Source organism: Ovis aries, chromosome 11 (genome assembly GCF_016772045.2).
Source record: "Ovis aries strain OAR_USU_Benz2616 breed Rambouillet chromosome 11, ARS-UI_Ramb_v3.0, whole genome shotgun sequence".
Taxonomy (NCBI): Eukaryota; Metazoa; Chordata; class Mammalia; order Artiodactyla; family Bovidae; genus Ovis; species Ovis aries.
This window is the reverse complement of record NC_056064.1, coordinates 30,444,937-30,470,917: the sequence shown is the minus strand read 5'-3', so window position 1 is coordinate 30,470,917 and position 25,981 is coordinate 30,444,937. Positions and strand designations below refer to the sequence as shown.

At 43.5% G+C, this 25,981-nt stretch overlaps 1 protein-coding gene across 3 annotated transcripts in view; it reads right to left on the bottom strand.

Moving 5' to 3' along the window:
- MAP2K4 (mitogen-activated protein kinase kinase 4) overlaps positions 1–24,956 on the bottom strand; it is an 80,428-nt gene extending 55,472 nt beyond the window's left edge. The window contains exons 1-2 of one of the 3 annotated variants that reach the window (XM_042255678.2): positions 24,775–24,956; positions 15,286–15,351 (exon numbers count right to left, since the gene is read on the bottom strand). In XM_042255678.2, coding sequence (XP_042111612.1) covers positions 15,286–15,351; positions 24,775–24,895 — 187 coding nt within the window. In that variant the 5' untranslated portion in view covers positions 24,896–24,956. The remainder of the gene's footprint in view (positions 1–15,285; positions 15,352–24,774) is intronic. The other 2 variants (XM_027974872.3, XM_027974871.3) reach the window with 2 other exon arrangements.
- Between the last annotated feature and the right edge of the window lie 1,025 nt (positions 24,957–25,981).

Here is a 25,981-nt window from a genome sequence, read left to right as displayed (position 1 = left end):
TCTCTGAGGTTTCTGCAGCAGACTGTTACAGAAGTAGCCACCAATGAACCGCAGCTCCGTGTCCCTGCTGCTCCGCAGCGTGACTCTGCTGCTCCTGCCATCACAGGTGGAATCTGTGTCCCCCTCCTGAATCCAGGCAGGCCTGGGACGGGCCCTTGCTGGTTCCACTCTCACCCTCCTGCAGAGTTCCTGAGTCTAAACGGAAAGCGGATCAGTCAAGCTTCCTGGACGATGAGGGAGCACATGGAGCGAGAGGCCTGAAGGCCTGGCCAGTCCAGCTGAGCTGAAGCAGCTCCAGCAGACCAACAAGCGGAACACAGACATGTGAGTAACAAACAGAATCATGAAGAATTAAACAGTTGCTGTTTCAAGCCACTACTCACATGCCAGAGGAGTGGGCAGAAATGATGGAAAGGTGATCAGAGCAGTCTCTCTGGAGGAAGCACCCTGCCACCACAGGGGACTCCCCAGAACCAAGGCCAGGAGTGGGCGGGAACTTGAACTGCAACAGACAGAGCACTCCTATTGTACTCCAGGAATCCTAGCGGACGACCCACAGTTGTTCAGAGTGCCCACCAAGGAGCGGGGGAAAGAACTGCCTTACATTCTCATTTCTCCCTTGGCTCTGAGTAACCTCATCTGCAAAACAGAAAGAATATCTAGAGTAATTTTTCAAGTTATCTGTAATCACCGGAAAAGAGGAAGACAATTCCAACTATGCAACCTCAAACAACTTCAGAAATGAGGAAATAAAGTGGCAGACAAGAGTTTACTTTCATCCCCTTTTCTGCCTCCATTTCTACCATGACAAGTGTTCTCTCTTATATCATGAACAAAAGAGAGTAATAGAGGAAGGACATTGACTTGGAATCAGGAGAAATGGGCAACGTTGTCCATTCTAGGCTCGCGGTCCCAGGCATTCCAATAATTAAATGAGCCACTATCAGCTAACATTATATTGCTTCCTCCTCCTCCAGAATTTGGTACATAAGGTAAGTGAAGTCACTCAGTCTTGTCCGACTCTTTGCGACCCTATGGACTGTAGCCTATCAGGCTCCTCCATCCATGGGAGTTTCCAGGCAAGAGTGCTGGAGTGGATTGCCATTTCCTTCTCCAGGGGACTTTCCTGACCCAGGAAACGAGCCTGGGTCTCCCGCATTGTTTACTGTGGGAGCCATCAGGGAAGCCCACATAAGGGTAAGCAACATTCAGAAATCAATAAGATCGCACTTAGAACTCTGAGCTCTCATCAGTAAAACAAAACACTGTCACTCACCCATGCACGTAAGCATTCTGGAAACTGGACTGTGCTGAGTTTAAGAAACCAACAGCCCCTTCATCACATTTTAACCCTTGTGTGTGCAAGATGGATTTGCGGGAAGTCCAATGAAAGAAGTTATGGAGCCAGAGGTGCAGAGATGTCACACTTATATGCAAGCCAGTCTGCCAGGCAGAGGGGACAAAAGGACAAAGCAGTGACCTACCCACAAAGGTTACTGTCTTTGGTATCCCGCCAAAATTAAAAGGGACTGTGGCGGGAGGAAGTTAAAGGGTAGGGATAGGGAAGAAAAGTACTTTTGCTAGATATTAAGTGAGCACCAATAAAATACTGATGAAAATAAAAAGAGAGTTATTTCTGTGGTCTAGTAATCCACACATCTGTAAAACCAAGACTACAAACGGTCCCTTAGGTGTCGGAACTGCTGTGGTAAGGACTAACACAGGCCGGATGTCAATAACCAGCAAACAAATATAACTCCTCCAACTAAACTGGCCAAATCCTGATTAGTCCAAACTCCTCAAAAATACCCAGAAAGCCAGCCAATTCAAAAAGGCCCTCCCAGGATCAGCAGTACAGCACACATGTCCAGGCTCTACTAAAACTTACAGGACTTGAGAACTCTGTCCACACCACCATGCGGACAGAATCTTGGCTTTGGACCTCCACAGACCCAAGTTCTGCTGTGGGGACCCCGGGGTCACCGAGAGGCAAAGAGGGAAGCCCTCGGTCTCAACTGCAGAGCCTCAGTTAAAGCCACTGCCTTCTGCAATGACACACCAGGAGAGAGTACGGTATAAGTGCCTTACCAATCAATGACAGCAAATATCCCCATTAGAAAATTCACAAACGGCACGAACAGGTAATTAACAAAAGAAAGAATACAAATAGAATAGAAATAAGCCATTAACATGAAAAAAAAATTCAAATTCTTCTAGTCATCCAAAAAAAAAAAAATTCAATTTTTGCCTTAAATACCACACATAAATAGAGAGCCCTAATATCAACGTTCACGAAGGTATGATACGCAGCGGTCCCCAAGGGACTCTACCACAGCTGTACTTTCACAGCTGTGTGTAGTCAGATGGTGTCCCTTACCCACCTCAGCTCCAGCAATGCAGAAACTACTTCGCATGTGCCTCAGTGGCCTAAGAATTACCCCAGACACATAAACCCTCCACACCTCTTCAGTCAACAGGCGAACACAGGCAAGCGAAAGGACAAACAGTGCACTGCTGTGGATGGATTACTAACGGGCCCAGTTTCCAGAGCGCGACGCCTAGAGAACGCCTCAAAATGTCCCGATAGCTAAGCCAGTAACTCCATCCCTGAGCATCCGTCCTTCTGCAGGTTAAAGACTACACAAAGAAAGTTATCCAAAGAAAGCTATTTGTGGTAGATGAGTTGTAAAAATTATGCCACACCCATATTGGGAATACCACACTACCACCAAGAAAACACACCACAAAAGACTACTAACATTAGAATGAACACTAATAGTTTAAGGGCTTTTTTTCTCCTTTTAATCAGGCAATATGCAATGTGTCTAATAAACTATCATTTTAGTAAAGCACATGTATATATAATTTATAATACACACTCTTCAGAACATCACTGGTAATTAATTCATAGTGCTAAAATCATCAGTGATTTTTAAATTTTTTCTGCTTTCCTGTTTCAGTTTTTCTATACCAAGGGTTTTTTCTTTTCTTTTCTGTTTTAATTATAACCTCCTTGCTCCTGACACCAAAACTTCCTAAAAGCGACCTATCTATTCTCTAAACCTAACCTTGCTGAGGCCGAAAGAACAAGTTTTAAAAAATGGCCTTAAAAATACAAGTATGCAGACTTCCCTGGTGGTCCAATGATTGGGAATCAGCTAAATTAACAATATTTTAATCTCCAAGAGAGCAGGAAACACTATCCAAGGCAATCCCCTCCCTCCACAATGCCGCGCTCCGATGGCCATCCCTAACAGTGGGAATTCCAGCTGCACACCTGCCTTGAAAGTGAGTGAAAGTGAAGTCGATCAGTCGTATCTGACTCTTTGCAACTCGTGGACTGTAGCCCACCAAGCTCCTCCGTCCATGGGATTCTCCAGGCAAGAACACTGGAGTGGGTTGCCATCCAAACGGATGCAGAGTGGCGGCCGCTGTGGCCGTCAGCACGCCTCTGCGCCAGCGTGGAGGGAGAGGCAGATGCGCTGAGCACTCTGAGTCCCGCACGTTCTCTCCAGCTAACTGGGCATCTCCTTTATGCCTTCGTCCTTCACGGTCCCCGTACAAAAGGCCTAGCCCACGACACACCTACACTACTTCCCTCCACAGAGAAGCTCGGTGGCCACACACGCTGCAAACCCTGGTCAAAGAGGGGAATGTTCACGGCACACCAGGCAGTCACAGCTCCCAGCACCTTGTCCAGGCAGCAGAATACTTTAAGCCCACGTAATCCCCCAAACTCAGCCAAATCCACAGGGCATTTTTGCTCTCAAGCCTCAAACGTGTGAACATACCAACAGGGGCCCCATGGAGACAAGTGAGACATAAATGCCATGTTGATCAACTCCAACAAAACTTTCTACGCTGATGGTCAGAGAGCTCCCTTCTCCTGAGATGGGCAGGCCTCCCCATTAGACCCCTCAGGTTTCCCAAAGTCTGAAGTTACTGTCTCAGCATCCATCAACAGCAGTCTGTTAGGATTTCTGGAAAACCATCCACAGTGGTCCTCCTCCTAGTGGGACAAGGCACATAATATGCACACTTAGGAAAACTGTGCCAAAAAAAGTCACAGGGCTTATTTCAGTTTCCAACACCTTGAGGCCAGGCAGAAGCTTCCACCAGCCTCACCGCGGAGGCAGAGGTGCAGGTGTTCTCACAACAGCATGCCTGAGCCCTAACAGGGAACAAAGTGCCCTCTGGTCTTATGTCACATTTATTTTTTTTTGCGTGGCAACCCCACAACATCCTACCATCATTTTAACTTCCTACCACCTATAAATGACACAAGCACATTCACCGTATTTTTTAATAATACAGTCAGTAGTTTCCCATCAGTGCTTCACCCCTTTTGTTACAAGCACCACAGTGCTAAGAAAAGACCAGGTGCATGACACAAAGAAGGCAAAGCAAGGGCCACTGACCTAGAGCTCCAGTGAGTGCTTCCAGGCCACAGGGCATTTCAGCCAACAGCATGACCTCGATGGCAGCTCCTAAAAAACCAGATCTGACTTCTCCATACAGAGCTTACCTAGAATACTACCATTAGCAGTTCAGTTCAGTTGCTCAGTTGTGTCTGCCTCTTTGCGACCCCATGGACTGCAGCACACCAGGCTTCCCTGTCCCTCACCAACTCCTGGAGCTTGCTCAAACTCATGTCCATTGAGTTGGTGATGCCATCCAATCATCTCATCCTCTGTCATCCCCTTCTCCTCCTGCCTTCAATCTTTTCCAGCATCAGGGTCTTTTCCAATGAGTCATTTCTTTGCATCAGGTGGCCAAAGTATTGGAGCTTCAGTATCAGTCCTTCCGATGCATATTCGGGACTTATTTTCTTTAGGATTGACTGGTTTGATTTCCTTGCAGTTCAAGGGACTCTCATGCAACATAGCCAGACTTTTGTCAAATGTTAATTTCTTCCTTTATCTAATTTCTTTCCTTATCAACCTAAAATACTAATAAGGATTCCCACACAGTCATAAATAATTAACTCTTCTAAATTAATCCTATAAATTAGCAAGTAGATTAGGATAAAGGAAGCTGTTTCTTTTACAGACAATTTAGCATCACACTGGAGGTACCACTCAGTCCTCAGACAGGACATCTTGATCCTTTTCATAACAGAAAATCCAACTACCCACTGGCCAAAGAAACAGTGCATACCCACTCTTCCTTCCAGGTAACTCCAGATTAGCCTGTTTAGAAACTGTACTGATTCAAAGCTATGCGTCTGCTGTATGCACGCGGTTTTGCTACAGACACTATCTGTGACGTATCAATAATTTTTTAAAAAATGCATGTGATATTTGTCTGAGGCTCCTAGGACAGAGCTCCTACAACCCTTGGAATTTCCTAAGTAATAAACATCTTTTATTATTCATGACAAGCCTCCTTCCACTACATCAGGGTTTATGCTAATTAGGTGGAGGGTGGGGAGGGCGTACAGAACTTCAGGATGGGGGGTGCTGGTGTCCAGAAAAACCAGTCAAGTGATCAGAGGGTTTTCAGCCCCACCCACCAACCACCAGAGAAGGGAGAGGGTGTGGAGACTGAGTTCAATCCCCAAAGGTCAACGATTTAATCAGTCATACCTTTGCAATGAAAGTTTCATAAAAACTCCCCAAAATTAGCTCTGAGCTTCCTGGTTGGCAAACACACAGAAGCAATAAAAGGATGATACACCCAGAGAAGGCAGGGAAGCTATGCCCTCCTCTCTATCCCTTGCCCTATACCTCTGCTATTTGGCTCTTCCTGAGTTACACACATTTATAATAAGTTGGTGAACGTACGTAAAGTGTTTTCCTGAGTTCTGCGAGCTGTTCTAGCAAACAAGTGAACCCTGGCGGGGGGGTTGGGGGTGTGGTGCTAAGGGAACCCTATAACATGCAGTCAGCCAGGGAGAAGTGTGAGCAGCCTGGGCACCCCATTTGCAGCTGGATCTGAAGTCAGGGCCACTTTTTGGGGCTGAACCCTTTAACCTGTGAGATGTGATGCTAACCCAAGGCAGACAGTGTCAGAACTGAGTTGCACAGTTGATGTTGGAAGACTGTGTAGGGTCAGAAAATACCTCAGTGTCAAAATGTGAAACGGTGAAAAGTGAGGAATATTAAGATTTTCTAAAGGCAAAAGAAGTTAACGTCAAGAAATAAATCTTTCCTTATTTTCATCAATATTTATAAACTGTTATTTTTATGTTAACCAAACCTGTGAGCAAGCCTGCAGCCTGTGCCACCTAAAGCAGAAGGGATGCTATAGCTCAAGGATACTTTCTCTAATTCTAAAATATCATCCATAGTTGGGGGGGGGGGGGCCAAAAGCCCTACAACATATAACGTTAAACTAGTCCTCAAGAGAATACCTCAGTTATTATATAACAACCCCTTGCTTCTTCAGGGACACAGTCAACATCTGAACAAAAGCATTCTCACACTCAGAACCTACATACTCATATGGATGACTTCTGACCACTGGAAATTAGATTTAGCACTCCGGTGACTTTTCATAATAGCACCTGCATATCACAGGAACTCAAATATTTCTTGAATAAATGAATAATCCGAGCTCAAGTTTTGATTTAACACCCTTAGGGACAAATAGCTTCACTCAAACGTCTCGTTTGGGGGTTTTATCAGTACTTCCTGATAGACCTAATATGTTGCTTCTTCGGTTCACATTAATCAAACGAAGCATAGCTAAAAGTTAGGTAGGTTCTCTGAAAAAGTTACCCAGCAAACTTTAACTAAAGAAATGCACCTAACTGATACAACTTCATGACACAAGCATTAGTCATAATGCTTTAAAAAAACAACTGGCATTTATAACTGCCTTCAGTTGTAAGATTTGTGATCATCTTTTATACACTCAACCACCTTTTTGCATTTCAGTGCTGCATTACCCTAGACATCTGATGGAAGTTTCTCGGGTTTGTCATTCACAGCTGTGCAAGGTCAAAGCCATATCAGACCACCACCACAGGGAGACATTCGTCCTGTAGTTACAAGATGGGTGACTGAACAGGGACAGTGACAGGTAAGAGCTGCTTACGAAACTGTCATTAATGAAAGGTGAATAACGACACGTGTTGAACAAGCATAAACCAGTCACTGAGAAGGTGACTGCCAACTGGAACACAGGGTGTTCATGGCTTTTGTGAGGTTTTTTTTTTTTTTTTTTAATATCTTGGATGAGAACTCCTATTTCCTTCTATTCTCACCAAACTGACTTTCGATGACTAATCCTGGTTCCCAAGTCCTGGGAAGGGAATGCCTGGAGGAGCTGAGCAGTCTAAGCGCTGAATATCAATTAATGAGCACAGCTGGCATCGGTTCAGGACTGATCTTAATTTGGCACAACTGGTCTCACATGCCCACTGGTTCCTCAACTTCACCAAAAAAAAAAAAAAGGACAAGAATTATTATTTGACATGGCTTTTTATTACCTATAGAGATTTAGAGATCTTTAAAAAGTTGAAAAGAACCCTGGTTAGGGAACAGATTAACTCATGTTCCAGGGTAAGAAGAAGAGACAGATGTCCAGTTCCAATTCTCTTAGAGTACAGAAAAGTGCAATTAGGGCTTGTGTACACGCGTGTGCATATAGATGCATGCACCTCACCTCAGCAGCACTGGTGCAGTTAAGTCATACATGATCAGTGCAGTAACATGCATTCGACAATATGCCCCAAACACAAACTGTTTGTTGGTTGAAGACAGCAACTATTTGCAGAAAACCACAAAGGTTTAGAAACGCAAGTTAACCAGTCCCAAATGAAAGAATTAGTCTAGACGAAAACCACTGGCGGCGGCCAGATGCATCGGCTGAAAGGCTGGTGGGGAAGGTTACACCACACGAATCACACCGACAGCACCGAAACCCGCTGATCAGTCCTAAGGAGAGTCGCAACCAGAAATCACGTGCCTCCTGGTGTGATGCAACAAAAAACACACAGCACCACCTATCAAGTGTTCTTGTCCAAAACCTGAAGCTCTGCATGATCAAATCTTCTATAGCTAACTATCAAGTAACAGGAAATGCAGGACGAGGAACATGCGAAACACTAATTACAAAAGGGATGTAATCAATCAAATCCAAAGTGTACAAAATGCTACAAAATACATGACCCAAGTTTTTCAATGAATAAGTGGTGAGAAAAAAGAAGAGAAGATGGAGCTGCTTTAAGGAAATTTAAGAGACATATCAACCAAATGCAGTGTGGACCTTGTTAAGAGCTCAACTTGGAACAAATCAACTGGGAATAAGGCACCTGTAGGACATTTGAGGAAATCTGAACACTGAGTGGCTGTCTGATAATACTGGTTTACTTAACAGTGTGATCAGGCATTCAAGTTATAGGGAACCCTTATCACTTAGAAGACGTGTGACTGACACATCTGTGGATGAACTAACGATAATCAGCACTTGCTTGACAGTGTTTTAGTAGCGGGAAGCACAACAAATGCAGTAAAGGTGGCCATAAGTTTGTAATCAGTGATGCTGTGTAATGGGTACATGGGGTTTATTATACTATTCTAAGTTGGAAAAGTCTATCATCAAAAGTTTTTTAAAAACTAATGTTCTTTCTCCCACCTCTCATTACAAGAATGTAGGAGGGACATAAATCTTTTGCTAAAAGCATCAACTGGTTTTGGAGAGCCTGTACGCAAGTCTGTCTTCAAGCAGCGCACGGCTGCACCTATCACCGCCACCATGGTGGAATAGGTCCAGTCTCATGACCTACTCATCTCTGTCAGCTGTTCTGCAAACAAGTTGCCTCACAATCCCACCCAAAGCACTCCATTCTCTGCATCTGTCTAGTTCAAAATTTAGAGTTTTCATTGACCATTTCTTCCCTAGTGGTAGATCCCTTCTGTCCCTTCATTTAGAGCCGCAAGAAGGAATCCCTCCATTTAATGTTTAGTCAGACTTGATCATTTTCAACTGAAGACCCCTCAAAAGCCATCTGATTTAAAGCATCATCCCTATGAGTGCACACTGCTTTCTTTCAAGAGTCCACAAAATGGTACGGTTTACAGCATGTAACCTGTGACCAGGCCAGCGTCACACAGTCGGCCACTCTGTAGCTGCATGACTTTGGAAAATGCCCTTCACGTTTCTGGGCTTCAGTCTCATCTACGTACCTACTTCATAAGATTGCTGGAAGAAACGGTGTTAATAACGTAGATAATTGAAAGTGATAGAGAAGACTAGGTAAGAGAAATAAAAATCTAAGAACAGGGTTTTGCAAGCACTAAGTGAGAGCTACCTATTGTTATTTAGCTCCACCACGTGGTCTGCCTCTACATGCGCAATTTCTCAAAGAACATAAGCTTCTTCAGAGTAGGGTCAAGACTTAATCCATCTTTAAAGACAGCGGTGCCTCTCACCACTAGTGGCATATACATATTTATTAAATGTTATACTGTGCCTCTGTTTACTTAACCTTTTTAAGAGGTTCTCTAAAGAGTAAATATGTATACATTTCATTTTCATTTCTGAGTAATATTCACTGAATTCTACCTAATGAAAGATGAATACCAACATGGCCCCTGCAAGTTTCCTCTGGAACATCGTTTCATCTAGACACTTGTGTATGGATTTTCAAAGCACTCAAAGTCATGCAGTAAGAATTCAAGTATTTAGTGAACCTTGTTTAAAAACCATCACCCTAAATTTATAAGCTAAATTGAAAGTCACTTTGATTAACTGGAGAATCAGTTGGGAATACTTTCTGGAAATTTCTCATAAAAGTCTTGTCGAATATCCTCTCACTGCTCAGAGTAAAGCTGGACTGGAAGATGAAGGGAGCCTTCCTGCAGTGTGACTTCCTGCAGTGTGGGAGAACCATCCATTTTTTTCTCCTTCAAAAACACACATTTCTCCAAATGATTTTTAAGGTGCAATAGGTATTTGAAACCTTTCTTCTTCTAGCAACAAAACCATTTTCAGGAAGAATTAATGTTCCCATCACTCCCAAGACCAGAGATAATTAGGTAACAGTCCCCTTGGAATGGTAATTGGTTTAAAGGGAACATGTGAAGTTGACTCTGCCAAAACTACAATTCATGGGATTCAATAACTATAAAAATAGTTTCTAAGCAGAAGGGCTTTCCATTGACAGTTTATCAGGGTCCACAAAGATAGTGATGAATAGAATAGATGTTTAGTCCTAAGGACTTGTGGCAAATCCTACAAAAGTCTCATTTTTCAACTAACTTCAGCATATGTATATTTAAATAACCCATGTTAACCTCCAATCGAAGCAAATGTGGTCATTCTGTTTCTTAGGATGGCTGAGTTTAATAAATTTCAAGTAATAAAATTTTAGTCATTGGGTGTAGATTTTTGCTACATAAAGCAAGAAATCAGAAGTTTAATAATCAAGTGATCTAAGCTCTTAGTTCTAAATGCAGGAGGGCTTGACCCCCTCTGCACTGCTCACCTGTTCTCTACACCCCACCTCCGACAAAGTCAAATACTCTCCTGAGGGAAACATCATCTTTCACAGAACTTACCAAGTCAGTAAACTTACAAACGACTTCCTCAAACTTCTGGGAAGACTCACAAAACATCCTTTCTCCTCTTCATTGGCTCATTCTTATTATTACCAATTTTAAAACAATCCAGGGTACTTATTCAAAAGAATAGTTTCACAATGAAAGGAAAATCTCTCATTAGGATATCGCCATTTCCCCCCAAATACTGAGCTGTGCAGTGTTATCCAAAGCAATCAATACCTGTAATCTAATTTCTACTACTGACTTCAAGGATAACAGTCAGCTCTGGAACATGAAATTTTCTAAATAAACATCTTGTTGCTATGCAAACATTCTCAAGGAAAACAATTTTTTAAAGCCACTAAATCTTTTCAGAGCTACGCAAAGTACAAAAGGCAAAGGTACAGAAGCTCAACACCCAGAAGTTGTCTTCAGCCATCAAGAATTCTCCAGAAATACACTGCGGAAAATACACTGCAGCACGTGGTGGGGAAAGGGAGCTAAAGTGCTCTTGTGTGAAATTATTTTCCAGATTACCAACTGCTCTCACTTTGATTGGCACAGGATTCTATTAGGTGTTTTATGAGGAAAATCCCTATGCCCTCAGGTCTTAAAATTCTCATAGAAATAAAAAAATCAAAATGCGGACACATGGAGGTAAATTTAACACTCACAAAACCATATCTCAATAACTTCATTTCGAGCAAATCTGCTCTCCCCCATCCAAAGAAAAACTGGTTTTATAAAGCAAGGCAAATCATATTTTAAAGAACTATGTTTACAAGTTAGCTCATTACAGTCACTGAGATATCAAACTTGCTCATAAATCACATAAACGTATTTACAAGTACAAAATCATTATCTCCAAATGATAAATGATGAACTAATCAACCTTCTAAATGTAGGAGCTCTACATCGGAAAGAAGTATTTTCCCCTGATGTAGTCTTACATTCAGACTTCAGAAGAATTCAATAATCCAACAGTGTTAAACAGAAATATTAACACTGTTGTCTCAAATAATAACATTACTTATCTTAAGATAAATAAGATAATATATATTCTTATATATATTTTAAAAACCAAGTAAGAGCAGAAACTATAATTGATCAAAGATCATGAGGTATAATGTGGATTTTTATTGAATTTCTATAAAAATCTAGTTCCAAAATTAAATATGCAATCTCACACGTGTGTGTGTGTGTTATAAACCTACACACACATCACCAATAAAACTCCACTAACTTTTAACAGGCAATTGTAATAAACTACTGGAATAGTGATAAAGCAATATAAAAAAAAAACAAAAACTATGTGTAAGTCAAACAATGGGGAAAAATTAATCCTTCAGAGCTTCCATTAGTCATCAGAACCATCTTACAATAAGTCTTTCTGATTTGTGGTGGAGAATTGAACATTGAAGCAGCATTCACACTTAGTGGACTTTTAACAAAATGTACTTGTGCTCTCCGTACTCCATTCCCTCCTTCAACTACCGTCTGCTATATAATTATTTTTAATGAATTAAATTATAGTTTTTCTGATCATTTGAAACACCTTCAGAATGAAACTGGAGATTCTGGCACTAGAGTATACCCTAATAAGTAAGAAAATGCTGCTTTGGTGATTTCAAGCCCTTCATTTGCAAAGAAATGAGTGGCTACTTTTAACATACAGTTAATGGCTATGTTCCAGAGCAAACTGGAAGACTGATTTTCTGCAAGCATTACCAAACTGCACTTACAAATTTTAAGTTACGCAGATCACAGGACCAATCTTGGGTAAAAGTGTTAATAGATGTCAACAGCTGAAAACTTACCCTAAAACACAGGTACCAACAGTACAAAAACAAGAGCCGTCAACTTAGAGCTGGCCTCTGCGCCACCAGCCCTGCTCCCACCCTCCCTTTCCTCGAGACATCCTCTGAGGTCCGAGCCCACAGAGACAGCTCTGCCTGATGCCACGACAGGCCAGGCCACTGCAGGACCTCTGAGCGGTGGTCTCCCACCAGGAAGGTAGCTACCAGGGGACTCCACAGAAGCCCTCATGCTGCTTCTCTCTCCTGACAGAACAGTGGAAGCACAGGTGCCCAGTTCACAGCGGCTCCACTGCACTAAGAGCCCGCCGGGGGCAGGGACCGGTTCTATTCACTGCTGCCCCATTAATCGCCATCGCTGGATGGAGCCTCAGTGTCCAACATGTGCTCTGTGAATGAATGCACAAAATTGTGCTTGCGTGCGTGCTAATGTCATTTCAGCCGTGTCTCACTCTTTGTGACCCCATGGACGACAGCCCACCATGCTCCTCTGTCCATGGGATTTCTTAGGCAGAATACTGGAGTGGGTTGCCATTTCCTTCTCCAGGGGATCTTCCTGATCCAGGGATCGAACCTGAGTCTCCTATGGCTCCCACACTGCAAGGTGGATTGTTTACCACTGAGCCACCAGGGAATTTCAAAAGCCGGAAAACTGAAAGGAGACCTCCCAAACAGAGATGGAGAAATTAAAAGGGAGAGCACAGTCAGCGTGAAGAAGTGGTGAAAGCAACCAAAGGTGGGCAGAGACACACTTCCCAGTTGGGTTCTGTCGCTACAGTAAAGTGTGCAACACCTCAAACCTGGTATTTCCATAGCAAATAGAAAGAGATAGCACCGCACCGTCTAGACAGTCTGAAGGCATCTTACCTAAAGAGCTTTATAGTCACTATATACACAATTTAAACTTAACACAATCAATATTTCTCATATTGTGGACTATTCTCTATAGTCCACAAAAGGACTAAGAGAAAAAGCAACAGTGTAAATGCAATTCTGAATTTTTTAAATGGCAACATTTTTCTTAAATTAGATTTTGTCCATACATAAAAATTTTAAAATTACATCAAATATTAGAACAATGTTTTATGTTAAAATATAACTGAAAGCTAAAAACTGTCGCAGTAAATGTGTCATATACATTTAAAACATAGCATAAATTAGAAGCTGTAACTTCACTACATGGAGGTATGTATTTTATGTGTAGGTTCCCTATAAGCAGGAAATCATGTACCATTTTTAGTTTAAGGTTAAGACAAGGATGACAGTATGGACCAATTAAAAAATTTTTATCCTAGGGTCTAGCATACTCTATTACTCATTATGGATTTATATCACGGGGAAACCATTCAAGAAATAAATTTTTGTTAACTACTTTTCCAAGGAAGTCATAATGTTCATTCCATTGACTTCTCTGATAGCTCAGTTGGTAAAGAATCCACCAGCAAAGTAGGAGAACCCAGTTCAATTCCTGGGTTGGGAAGATCCCCCGGAGAAGGGTTAGGCTACCCACTCCAGTATTCTTGGGCTTCTCTTGTGACTCAGCTAGTAAAGAATATGCCCGCAATGTGGGAGACCTGGGTTCAATCCCTGGGTTGGGAAGATCCCCTGGAGAAGGGAAAGGCTACCCACTCCAGTATTCTGGCCTGGAGAATTCCATGGACTGTATGGTCCACAGGGTCACAAAGATTTGGACATGACTGAGTGACTTTCACTCACTCACTTCCAGCAGAAAGTTTTAAAACAGCAGAAATGTTCCCTCCAGGTTTAACTGTTTCATTTGAACTAACTTAAAAATGATACATATCAGAGGATCTAAAATGTACAGCATGGTGACTATAGCTAAAACAGAGTATTATATACTTTCTTGAAAGCTGTTAAGAGAGTAAATCTTAAAGATTCTCACTCTTTGTTACGAGAGGTGATGGAGGTGTTAACTAACCCTACTGTGGTAATCGTTTCACAATATGTAAGTGCATCAGACCATCATGCATGTACCTTAAACAGTGACATGTATCAATTACATCTCATAAAGCTGGAGGAAAGAGAATAGTGTATATAAAGAAGCAGTCATGGAGTTCCCTGGTTGCCCAGTGGTTAAGGACTCCACACTTTCACTGCCAGGTCCTGGGTTCAACCCGGGAACTGATTCAATTAGGGAACTGATATCCTGACAAATGGCATAGCCAAAAAGTGAGAAAAAGCACGACTGTTATTCTTCTCCACTCTATGAAACAACAAGCAGAAGATGAACACATTTTATTTGGGGATATATTTGTGGTAACTAAAGAATAGTCTTCTTGAATTGGGACTTTTTTACATTGCATTTTATACAAATGACATTTAAGTTTAAAATTTATTTGTTTTAGCTTTAGAAATTTTGCTTTCCTATAGAAAACCTATTCTGTAGTCTATGAAGACTGGTGCTCTAATATACAACCCTGGTCTATTTTGAGGGGAGTGGAAAGGAAAAAGAAAAAAAGCTTTGTTTTTAAAGAAAAAAATTTTAAATTCATTAAATGCATGCTTCAAAATAAGTCAACTTTAAAGCATGAAGTCTCAGAGTACAGTTATACTGTATACTTTTTTGCACTGCAATCATAAAAGTGAACTTTCTTCAACTTGTGATTTAAATTGGCTAAGTCCAAATATCTATATACATCTTTCTATACAACTATATACTATGAACGTATATCTTTCTAAATCTAGTATATCTGTCTATATCTATATATCTCTTTCTACACTCATATACATTTGAATACCTACATATGTTTCTCCAGGTCAATCCAAGTGAAAGCAAGAACAATTCACAATCAAGAATATAACACAGATTTTTTTTTTTAATTTGGGAAACTAATGAAAAATGGAAGCTCTTTCAAAGTAAAACTGCTATGGTTGGTTAGTTGAAACAATAGTGGACACATTCCCAATACCAAGATGGATATGAAAAAAGTAAGTAGCATAATATCATAAAACGTGTAGCTTACTTTGTGCCTTTTCACAGAAGTTTATCTGAAAGCCTAAAGTAAAAGAGATAAGTTCCAGTTCATTTACTGCAAATCAAACAAACCAAAATTAGAACATGACATTGCATTTGTATATTACATTCAAGAACAGCTCAAAGCACATAACCTCCACCATCACAGAGATAACTATAACACATGGGCTTTCTTTAAAAACTCAGCTTTCTGATGTAGATGTACTTTTATAATTATATGGAACTGAAATCAAGTTCAAATTATAAGAGTTACATTGCCTTAACCCTTACTTTTCACATCTATTCAATAAAAAGAATAGCTATTAGCCCTTAGAAGTTAACAGTAACTTTTAAGACAGTTTTGTCAATTTTTTCAATCTACAAGTTCAGAACATATCACATTTTATTAACTCAAATTACAAACTTGAAACTATTTGATTACTACCTCTGATTCGAAAGCTTTGGTAGTTGATAAACTGTAAAAGCTAAACACACACAGCAACATTCTGCAATGAGCTAACTTCAAATGATAACACAGTGAACTACTAAAGAGGTGATGAAATTCTCTAAAGTAGGCCTGAAAAAAGACCATGTCCCTAGGACTATAGGAGCTATAGGAAGAAAACCTGTGAATTCTCCTCAGATACATGAACATATTTCCAAATTCAGTTAGGTCTGGTTATACCTTCCACATACATTTATACAGATGTAATTCTGTCAAATGCACCCAGTCAAATAAGCTGTTCAAAACAAAAGCCTTCCAGAATACAAATGAATCTGTATTCATTTGCCCTCACAGTCTATTGGGTGAATTTCCAGTTTTCTTAGTGGTCTACCTATGCCTCTGCTTTTTATTGCTTTGGGGAACAAAATGGAGAAATCAAATTTAGAATGAGTTTTGCTCAAATGTACTTATACAAATTCAATCAAAATTTGTAGGAAAAAGAACCAGGACAAAAAAGGATTATCTCTCCCATCCAGCTATCAAAATTCTTAGGATTTTAAGTTATAGGACTTCCCTGAGAGCACAGTGGATAGGAGACGGCCTGCCAATGCAGGAGACATGGGTTTGATCCCTAGTTCAGGAAGACCCCACATGCTCTAGAGCAACTGAGCCCACGTACCATAATTACTGAGCCCCGTGTACTTTAGGACCTCATGCCGTAACTACTGAAGCCCACACATCTTAAGAATCTAGAAACACTCTTCAAGAAGAGGGAGGGGCAGGGAAGGATTCTGTGGGTCTTATGAACCTAAGCAACTAAAAGCCAGCCAGCATCCCACCAGGCACAAGTCAGGAGGAATAGGAGCTGGCAGCAGGCGTTCTGGAAGCAAGTGGAAAAGGAACAGGGAGGAGCTCAGAGGCCCGTCTCCCACCCTCACCACTGGAAGAGGGAGGGGGAAGTCCACCTGCAGACTGGAGAGGAAGCTGGTAAAACACTGAAACATCCCATAGTTACTATTCTCTTGTTAGCGCTAAATACAGTCAGTAGTTGCTACTAGGTAGCAAAAATAAAAGGGGAGGGAAGAGCAATAGGAATGGGCAAAGGAGCAGGAAAAATAAATCTGAAAGGTATGTGAAGAAGAATGAGAAGGATCTGTACGGTTGTATTAAAAATAAGTCACAGGGTAAAAGTATAATGAATAGGAAAAAATTTAAGGCATATGTAACTGGGAATGTTAGAAATGTCACCAATTACTCCCCAAACACATTAGAAGTTAAGCCTTTTAAATGCTAAAAAGTTCTCAAAACGTGGAAGTTCTGTAATCAGTACAGAATCCATGCATGTAACTAACAACAGACAGGGCAGACTTCTTGAAGTAAAACTACAGACTAACCTAGTTATGGATGAAGTGACCAAGTGAACAGACTCTAAGGACTCATACCTACTTCCCTCTCTGCATTATTCTTCATTCAGAAAAGATCTGCTAACTGATCTGGGGTTCAGGGGCAAGCACGGGCTAAAGAAACTGGAACAGAATGACCTGCCTTTTCCTTGAAATTCCATGTCATCTTACCAATGAACTCAGATAAAAAGTTATTAGCTACATCTTTCTAGACCTCTAAGACTACACATACATAACATACATGTATACATATACAACACATATATACACACACACATATGTAGAGAGAATCTATATAGAGAGAGATTATTTAAAAAAAAAAAACATGGAGAAGAACCCACCAAGGTCAGAGAACTGGTGCTTACAGTACAGTACAGATGAAGGAAAGTTTATGATGTTCAATGGGCAAGGCGGGGCCAAGGGAGCCACCATCAACTTTGTAAAAGAGAAAGATGGTGAGAAGGAAATGGGGAGGAAACCTTCCAATATCCTCAACTTAAGCAAATTTGAGATTGCTGTGCTAAGTCACTTCAGTCGTGTCCGACTCTCTGCAACCCCACAGACAGCAGCCCAACAGGCTCCCCTGTCCCTGGGATTCTCCAGGCAAGAACACTGGAGTGGGTTGCCATTTCCTTCTCCAATGCATGAAAGTGAAAGTGAAGTTGCTCAGTCATGTCTGACTCTTCGCGACCCCATGGACTGCAGCCCACCAGGCTCCTCCATCCATAGGATTTTCCAGGCAAGAGTACTGGAGTGGGGTGCCATTGCCTTCTCCCACGATTGTTTTAATTATCCTACTAATATTCATTCACATATATTCAATTTTTGAGGTCTCACTTGTCTCACAAATTACGTCTAAATTCTGTCTTTCCTTGCACATACTCTGAGCCCTGCATCTCCGAGAGCAGCAGCTGAATCCACTTGCTAGTAACAGGTTAAATTTTCAAATCTTAGGTGCTGCACTCTTTAACTTAGTATCTGTACCCGGGGCCTTAATTTTACTTGATCTCCTGCTTCAAATTTGAGTCCTTTTCATTTTATCTGGCCCCAACCAAGTTTCTTTTCACCAAATCTCAGACATCCAAGAATAAAACATAGAGATACACAGGGCAGGGTGCTAGTAAGCCCACAAAAGAAATAAAGGTGGGGGGGTTTCCTCTCCATTTTCTCACCAGGCTTCTCCTGCATGTTCCCCTCATTCTCACCCTCTAGCCCCAATCCTGAGAGCCCTTAACTGGCCATAACTGGAAACCTACAATTTACTGTACTTATCAGATAAAGTGAGCTTGTCTGCAACACTTTAAAAGGCTGTTTAGGATGTGTGCAAGTGTACAGTAAAAGCAAAGGCCTAACGGTATTTGAGAAAGTAGAGGACAAAATGAAGACTGTCAGACCCAGGTTCTAGTTCCAACTGTGAAACTCAAACAGGTCACCTCACTTGAGCCCCAGTTTCCTCATTTACATATACGACTAACAATAACATCAAGAGATCTCAGAACTTGAAACAGCACGCCCGCAGGTAAAGCTGCTTGTCGAATGGCCCTCGTGCGGCACAGCAGCCGTCCCCCACTGTCTTCATCTGGGCGAGGGCACAACGGGTGGCGGGGGGCGGGTAGGGCAGGGGTCTAAGTAGTTGCCCACCTCCTCAGGAGCACCTCATGGTTTCCAGACACCCTCGATTCTAGAAATGCTGAAAAGGGATGATGACTACAGTAGGAAGCCAACCTGACATAAAGAAAATCACAGCTGCCTGCTTCCCGGGTCAGGCCACAGACCAAGCGCCCAAACCCTCCTTTTACACAGCCGAAGACGCCAGCAGTGGGTCTCCTTGCAGCTCCAACCTCAGAATTCTGGCGCATGCCTTCAACTGTCAAGTCACTCACGGTACACCATGGCGGCTGTAACATCTAAGCACCTATCTAAGCCTATCCAGACCTTGTATTTTCAATGTACTTAGACAGAGTTCCACAGATTTCCTGCTGGGTTACTTCCTTGAGTTTTCCTGACTTCACCTTTCTCAAACTGCAAAGGAACCCACCTTAATAGAGTAACTCCAGGTTATCCGCATCATTCAGGACTAGTCACTCACGATTAACATTCAGGGTCTTGTCAGTCCCCATATGCCCAGTTCCTTTCCTCCCTGTGGCTGGTGACTACCTTATTGACTCAAGTTTTGTAACTAAGCACTGAAATACCATCTCACCTCATGCTAGGAAGCCTAGGAAATAAGAACAAAGGCTGCCTGTCACCAGGTGGATTAAAACCCACTTTCACCAGGGCAAATCCCTCAGTTTAAATGTCTGTTCCCTTATCTAATAAAGGGGACCATGCCCACCTACCCTTAAAGAGAGCTTATGGCCATCAACTTAAGATGGTGGAAAAAGAGGTGTGATAACTATTAGTTTCCCTTCCTGACTTTAAATCTGAATTATACTTCCTCAGATTGTATCATGTGGGCTGTCCAGATCTCCAAGTGATAGAGATCCATCTGAATTATGTGCGATGGAGTTGATCTGATTTCCAGATCCCTAAAAATAAGAAAAACTCTATGGGCCCAAGTCAACTCAAGCTTCTCAAATCAGGTAACAGAAACAGAACAGGAAAAGAGAAATTTACAAAAAAAGAAACATAACTTAAAATACAGGGTTCTCTAATACACCACTTTAAACAAGTGTCAATATACACTCTGATAAGGGACATTAAGGAAAACATGAGAAAATAAGTATCTTGAGAGCATTATGTTTTTCTACTTTCTTAAATTTAATACTAGGGTTACTCTCCTTTTTAAGGAACATAGAGAAACACATCACGTGCTTTGAGGGGGCACCAATTTCCTGAGCTGAGTTTTATTTTTCAGGCCATGTCAAATAAACGGTGAGAGAAGTGTGTTCCAACACACTAGGAAAGGCAAGCCACTCCAAAGTTTGGAACCTTATCCCTGTGTACCATTCAGCTTTTTAAAATTAGGATTAAGGCACACTCCTCTGGTAAATGGGAAAGACAGAAAGACAGTCAAACAGAATCACAATTAGGGCATTTCATACTAATTTGGTATATGCAAATATTACTGGGAGAAAAAAGTATACTGATTCAAATTTTCACTTTTCCTTAACAGATATGTTTCATTATGCTTGTAAGTTTTGTGTGTGTTTGTGTTTTCTTTCTGTAAAATTTTTAACAAGGTATAATCGACATAACGTTCTATTAGTTTCAAGTATACAATCTGATTCAATGTTTGTATAAATTGAGGAATGATCACCACACAGTAAGTCAACTTAACATTCATCATCGTACATAAAAAACTTTTCCTGTGATGAGAACTTTAAGATCTACTCTGTTAGCAGCTTTGAAATATGCAATACAATACTATTAACTATGGTTGCTAGGCTGTGAGTTATTTTGTATATTTTTTAAAAGCAGAATCAATTTTTCTTTTTACTTAAATTGACATTTGTAAAATGTTCAGCTGAGGGTAAATGGGTAAGGAATGGGCTAGTCTGTAAGTTTTCTGTTACACAAACATACATGTTATGCATGTATTATACACGTTATACATAAGAGACTCAAAAAAAGAAAAACTGCCTAGATAAGCACAGTCACAGAATCAGAGGCACCTATAGCATGTAATTTATAACCATTTCCTATAACAAGTACTTTACAGATGTCTCTTTTTCACACACACAGTTTCTAACCATTTTTTAAAAACTGACATTTCTCAGCTACCCAAGTAAAGTTTAAGATGTTTTATTTTTCCCTGCTTTAAGTTTTCCATAATAAATTTCTCATTTTTTAAAATCTATTAATTTTTAAGGGACAACTAACTAAAGTATTTAACAAACCATGTTTAATAGCAATCCTTATATACGCATGTGTGGGTGCATGCTGTCACTTCAGTCGTGTCCAACTCTTTGCGATCCTATGGGCCGCCAGCCTCCTCTGTCCATGGGATTCTCCAGGCAAAAATACTGCAGTGGGTTGCCATGCCCTTTTCCAGGGGATCTTCCCGACCCAGGAATAGAACCTGTGTCTCTAAGCCTCCTGCACTGACAGATGGGTTCTTTACCACTAGCGCCACGTGGGAAGGCCCTTTATATACATGTAGAGATTTTATAATTTTCAAAGCACTTTCATAAGCATTAATCTAATAATGTGATTCTCACAACGTGTAAGTATTATCCCTACTTTAACAAATGAGAAACAGATGAGTTCAGAAAAGATCAGTAATTTTGCCAAGGTCGCAGAGCTTGTACATGGCAGAGCAGTTACCTGAACTCAGGAAGAATACTCATCGAGAACATTCTGAACAGAAATGCTCAATAATGAAAAATGAAAATAAACAGTTCACAGAAAAGGGTAGAACCCAATGATAATGAAGTTAAAGAAACTCCATGATGAGGGGTTAGGAACTCATCTGCTAATAATGAAAGAGACAATTAATTAGACCATAATAAGTAAGAGCATTGTTGCTATTAAAAATGATAATGCCTAATATGTATTGATCACATACTTAACTGTATGTCAGGCCCACGCTGTATCTGCATTCTAGAAGTTCCTGTAAGTGAAGTGAAGTGAAGTCGCTCAGTCGTGTCCGATTCTTTGCGACCCATGGACTGCAGCCTGCCAGGCTCCTCCATCCATGGGATTTTCCAGGCAAGAGTGCTGGAGTGGATTGCCATCTCCTTCTCCAGGGGACTTTTGCAACCCAGGAAACGAACCCGGGTCTCCCGCATTGCGGGCAGATGCTTTACCGTGGGAGCCATCAGGGATGCCTACTTTCCAATGGAGAAACTGACACTGGGAAAGGTTAAGTATCTTGCCCAAGATCACAGAATTCGTAAATCCTGATGAAGAGATTCAAATCCAGGACTCCAGAGCTCTGGCTTAACTCAAGCATTATATTCAAAAAGAGTAATTCTCAACTGAGACCACTCCCAGGTCACAAACCTCAGACCATAAAAGAGTGTGCAGAGTGATCCAGTGTCCAGCACAGTGCTTATCACACAGATCGATCACGAGGTCTGTTAGATGACGTGTACTCCACGTGGCCCCTCAACTGAACCCCATTACTGGAATGAGCACGGTCATTAACAACTCCAGAGAGACAGGACTTTGGGGAGGCAACTGACCATGTTCAGGGATGGGAGGGGGAGGGAGTGGCATTTACCAAACAACCAAGCATCACAAGTTTGACCTAAAGCCAAAGATCTGGTAGGTGAAGGAGGGGAGGGGAGGCTCTAACATCACAAGACAAATGAAGATTCTACCCAGCTGCTTAAGTCCATGGTTTGTAACCTGGCCTGTACGAGAGAACATCCTGAGAACGTCAAGTGCTTCTCTTCACTCTGAGTAATCGAGATTGGTTCAAGAAGATATAACCAACAGGTTCCTGAATCAATCAAGGCTACACACAGCACTGACAAAAGAAAATTCATCAGGAGTTCAAAGAGAAGTCTTAAAGCCCTCCCTCTCTCTTTCAAACTGGGTTCCGCTTACTAGGGGCTTCCCCAGTGGCTCAGCAGTAAAGCATCTGCCTGCATTGCAGGAGACTCGGGTTCAATCCTAGGTTGGGAAGATCCCCTGGAGAAGGAAAATGGCAACCCACTCCAAGATCTTGCCTGGGAAATCCCATGGACAGAGAAGCCTGGCCGGCTACAGTTCATGGGGTTGCAAAGAGTCAGACACGACTGAACGACTAAACAACAACAAAACTGCATATGAGAAAGGTCAGCTGACTGGGTATAAAAACCCAGGGATTGGGAGGAGGAGGATGGAGAGCATCAGGGTAACCCCTAACCATGACGCCTTTCTCTGAGTTTCTAGAGTACTTCAAGCTCTTTTCCACTTTTTGGAATCTTCACATGTATGGTTCCCTTTGCCTAGAACCCTCTTCTTTATCACAAGAGTCATCTTACCAGACAGGTCCTCTAAGACCACCTTATCAAAGAAGACTGCCCCCTCCCCTATCAAATTCTACCCCAGCCTGTTACTTTCATTACACTTTTCTCAATTAGCAACTTTTCTTATTTATCTGCACACTGTCTTCCCTCCCCAATCCTACCTGAAGAATAAGCTCCATCAAGAATGACGCTGATTCGCTCTTTCCTATGAAGAGCACTATGAGCTGGAGCACCATGCCTGGCACTAAAAACAGATGCTCAATAAATATTTTTTGGAAAATAAATGTCTACAGCTTTTTCAAACTATCAGCCTCCCTACCCTCAGCCCCCCAAAACTTGCATATTTATAAGCCCTATAAGTCACTCGTTTGGGATATGCAATACAATCTTAAATTGTCATTTTACTGTTTCATTTCACCACCACCAACTAGACTGCCCAACGGAAAGATCAGGAAATGCATCCTGTATTCATCTGTATGCTGTGCAGCACAGTGGTATCTAGGAACTAATTCAATCCCAATTAATCATCTGAGGGCCTGCACACAAAGTGTCCTCTCGGTTCCTTACCTATATCCCAGGAGGAGGGGTAGAGGTAAAAATGACAAAAATCCCCTTCTCTGCTTCCTGAATCACACTCGCATAAATCCAAAAGACTCAAGAAATGGCAAACCTAACGACACACGGCATAAGACAGATCTCAGAGCCCTTTAGGTAAATGTTCATCAAGGAGTAACCATGGCCACACTGACCATGAAGGGTAACCCTACTGATTCTGTTAGAGTTTGCGAAAGTTGTCAGATTTCCGAGATTCCCTGTTTTCGAAAATAATGTGACTGCTCAAAATTCCCCAGTAAACTCAAGGAAACGGTCCCTGATGGGCTGGGGCCTAGTATTTTTTAACACCACCACCAGTCAAGAGCTACAGAGAGCTCACAGGCGTTCCCGGTGGGGCAAGTCACTGATCAGGAGGGCAGCTCCAGGTGCGCAGCCTCCACGCAGACCCACTCTTGACCCCAGCCCTTCGAGGTGCCGGATCTCTCCCTTTAAACCCAATTTCCAGTTTTATTTATTTGGTCCGCATGCAACGCTAGCACAGAAACCCCCGACCCGAAACAAATCGCCGCTCCAGGGGCCAAAGGCTGTCTCGTTACCTCTCACAGGTAGCACAGGCCAGAGTCACCCCCCGCCTCGCCTGGCGCGCGGAAACCCTGCAAAAGTTTGCAAACCAAGGGTCCAGAGGGCCCGCGCGAAGCGCAGAGGTCAGCGCGGCAGCCGGACTCGGCGGCGCCCGCGGGACCAAGATGGCCCTGCGCGGGCCCCACGGCGGCGGGGAGAGGGCCGGGGCGCCGCCGAGGGGCGCGGGGCCCGGACGCCGCCGCCGCCCTCAGCGGCCGGGACCGCAGGCCAGGCCCGGGCGCCTCCAGCCGCCGCCCGGCCGCGCGTTCCCGGAAAGGCGGGCGGGGCGCGCCAGGTAAGCGGGGCCGCGGCGGGGCGGCCGCGGGGGCGGGTCGGACTCTAGGTGGGCCCGGCGGCCGGTGGCGGGGGGAGCCCCGGGCCGCGCGGGCGCGGGCGGAGGCCGGGGCCCGCCGCCGGGAGCCAGGCCGAGCCCGGGAAGGCAGGGGAGGAGGGAGGCTGGCCGGCGCGGCTGCTTCCTCAGCCGGGTCCGGGGGCGTCCGCGGCGCGGAGACAGGCCGCGACGACGCGGACGGCACCGCCGGGGGGGGCCGGGGTCTCGGCGCCGCCGCCTTCCTTACCCTGCATGCTGCTGACGGCCGGGTGGCCGGGCGCCGGAGACCCCGCGGGGCCCGGGGTGCCGCTGCCGCCCCCGGAGCCGCCGCCGCCGCCGCCGCCGCCGCTGGGGCTCGGAGCCGCCATTGTTGGGAGTGAGGAGCCGAGCGGCGCCGCGGCGGCTGCAATGCAGCAAGCTCGGCCTCTCGCACGGCCGAGGGGCGTGGCCAGCACCGCCTTGGTCCCGCCTCAGGGCACGCCCCCTGGCACGCCCCCGCGCGCGCCTGACGCCGAGCCGCACCAGATGCGGAGCCGCGGAGCTGCAGAGCCGCTCAGGTTGCCGGTGCCCGGCCTAAGAGACCAGCAGAGGTCCTGCTCCGGGGCTGCTGGCCCGTTAAGGGGCCTACAGCGGTTTGAGAGTGTGTGCATCTGGGGGATAAAAGGGTACATAGTTTTTATCATTCCCACAGAGGTCTGTGACCCCGAAAGTTCAAGAAGCCTCTTGCTGGAATCTCAGAATTTAAAATCAGAATCTTAAAACTGAAAAGGGATCACGGAGGTCGTGCTTCTTGTCCAGTCTCTGACATGGCACTTCCCAGAGGGGAGTTGACTCGAGCTATGGAGCTCCTGTTAGGCCCTGCCTAACACCCCAAACCTCTACACTGCCAAGGGAGATCCTAGAGAATGCTACTGGAAGTACTACCAGTGGACCCACCCCAAGAAGATCACATCACAATCTATATTTAAATAATATCCCCAGGTGATCTGCATGCACACTAAGTTTGAAAACAGTATCTTCAGCGCCCAAGCTTTCTGACCTCCCAAAACGTGTGTGTGTGTGTGTGTGTGTGTGTGTGCGCGCGCGCGCACTCAATCCTGTCTAATTCTTTGTGATCCCAAGGACTGTAGTCTGCCAGGCTCCTCTGTCCATGGGACTTCCCAGGCAAGAATTCTGGAGCAGGTTGCCATTTCCTTCTCCAGGAGATCTTCCCGACCCAGGGATGGAACCCATGTCTCTCAAGTCTGCTGTATTGGCAGGCAGGGTCTTTACCACTGGCACCACCTCATCATCTGTATCACCATCTGGCTTCCCAGGTGGCTCAGTGGTAAAGAATCTGCCTGTCAATGCAGGAGACACAAGAGACAAGAGTTCAGTCCCTGGCTTGGGAAGATCGCCTGGAGGAAGAAATGGCAAACTGCTCCAGGATTCTTTGCTGGAAAATGCCATGGACA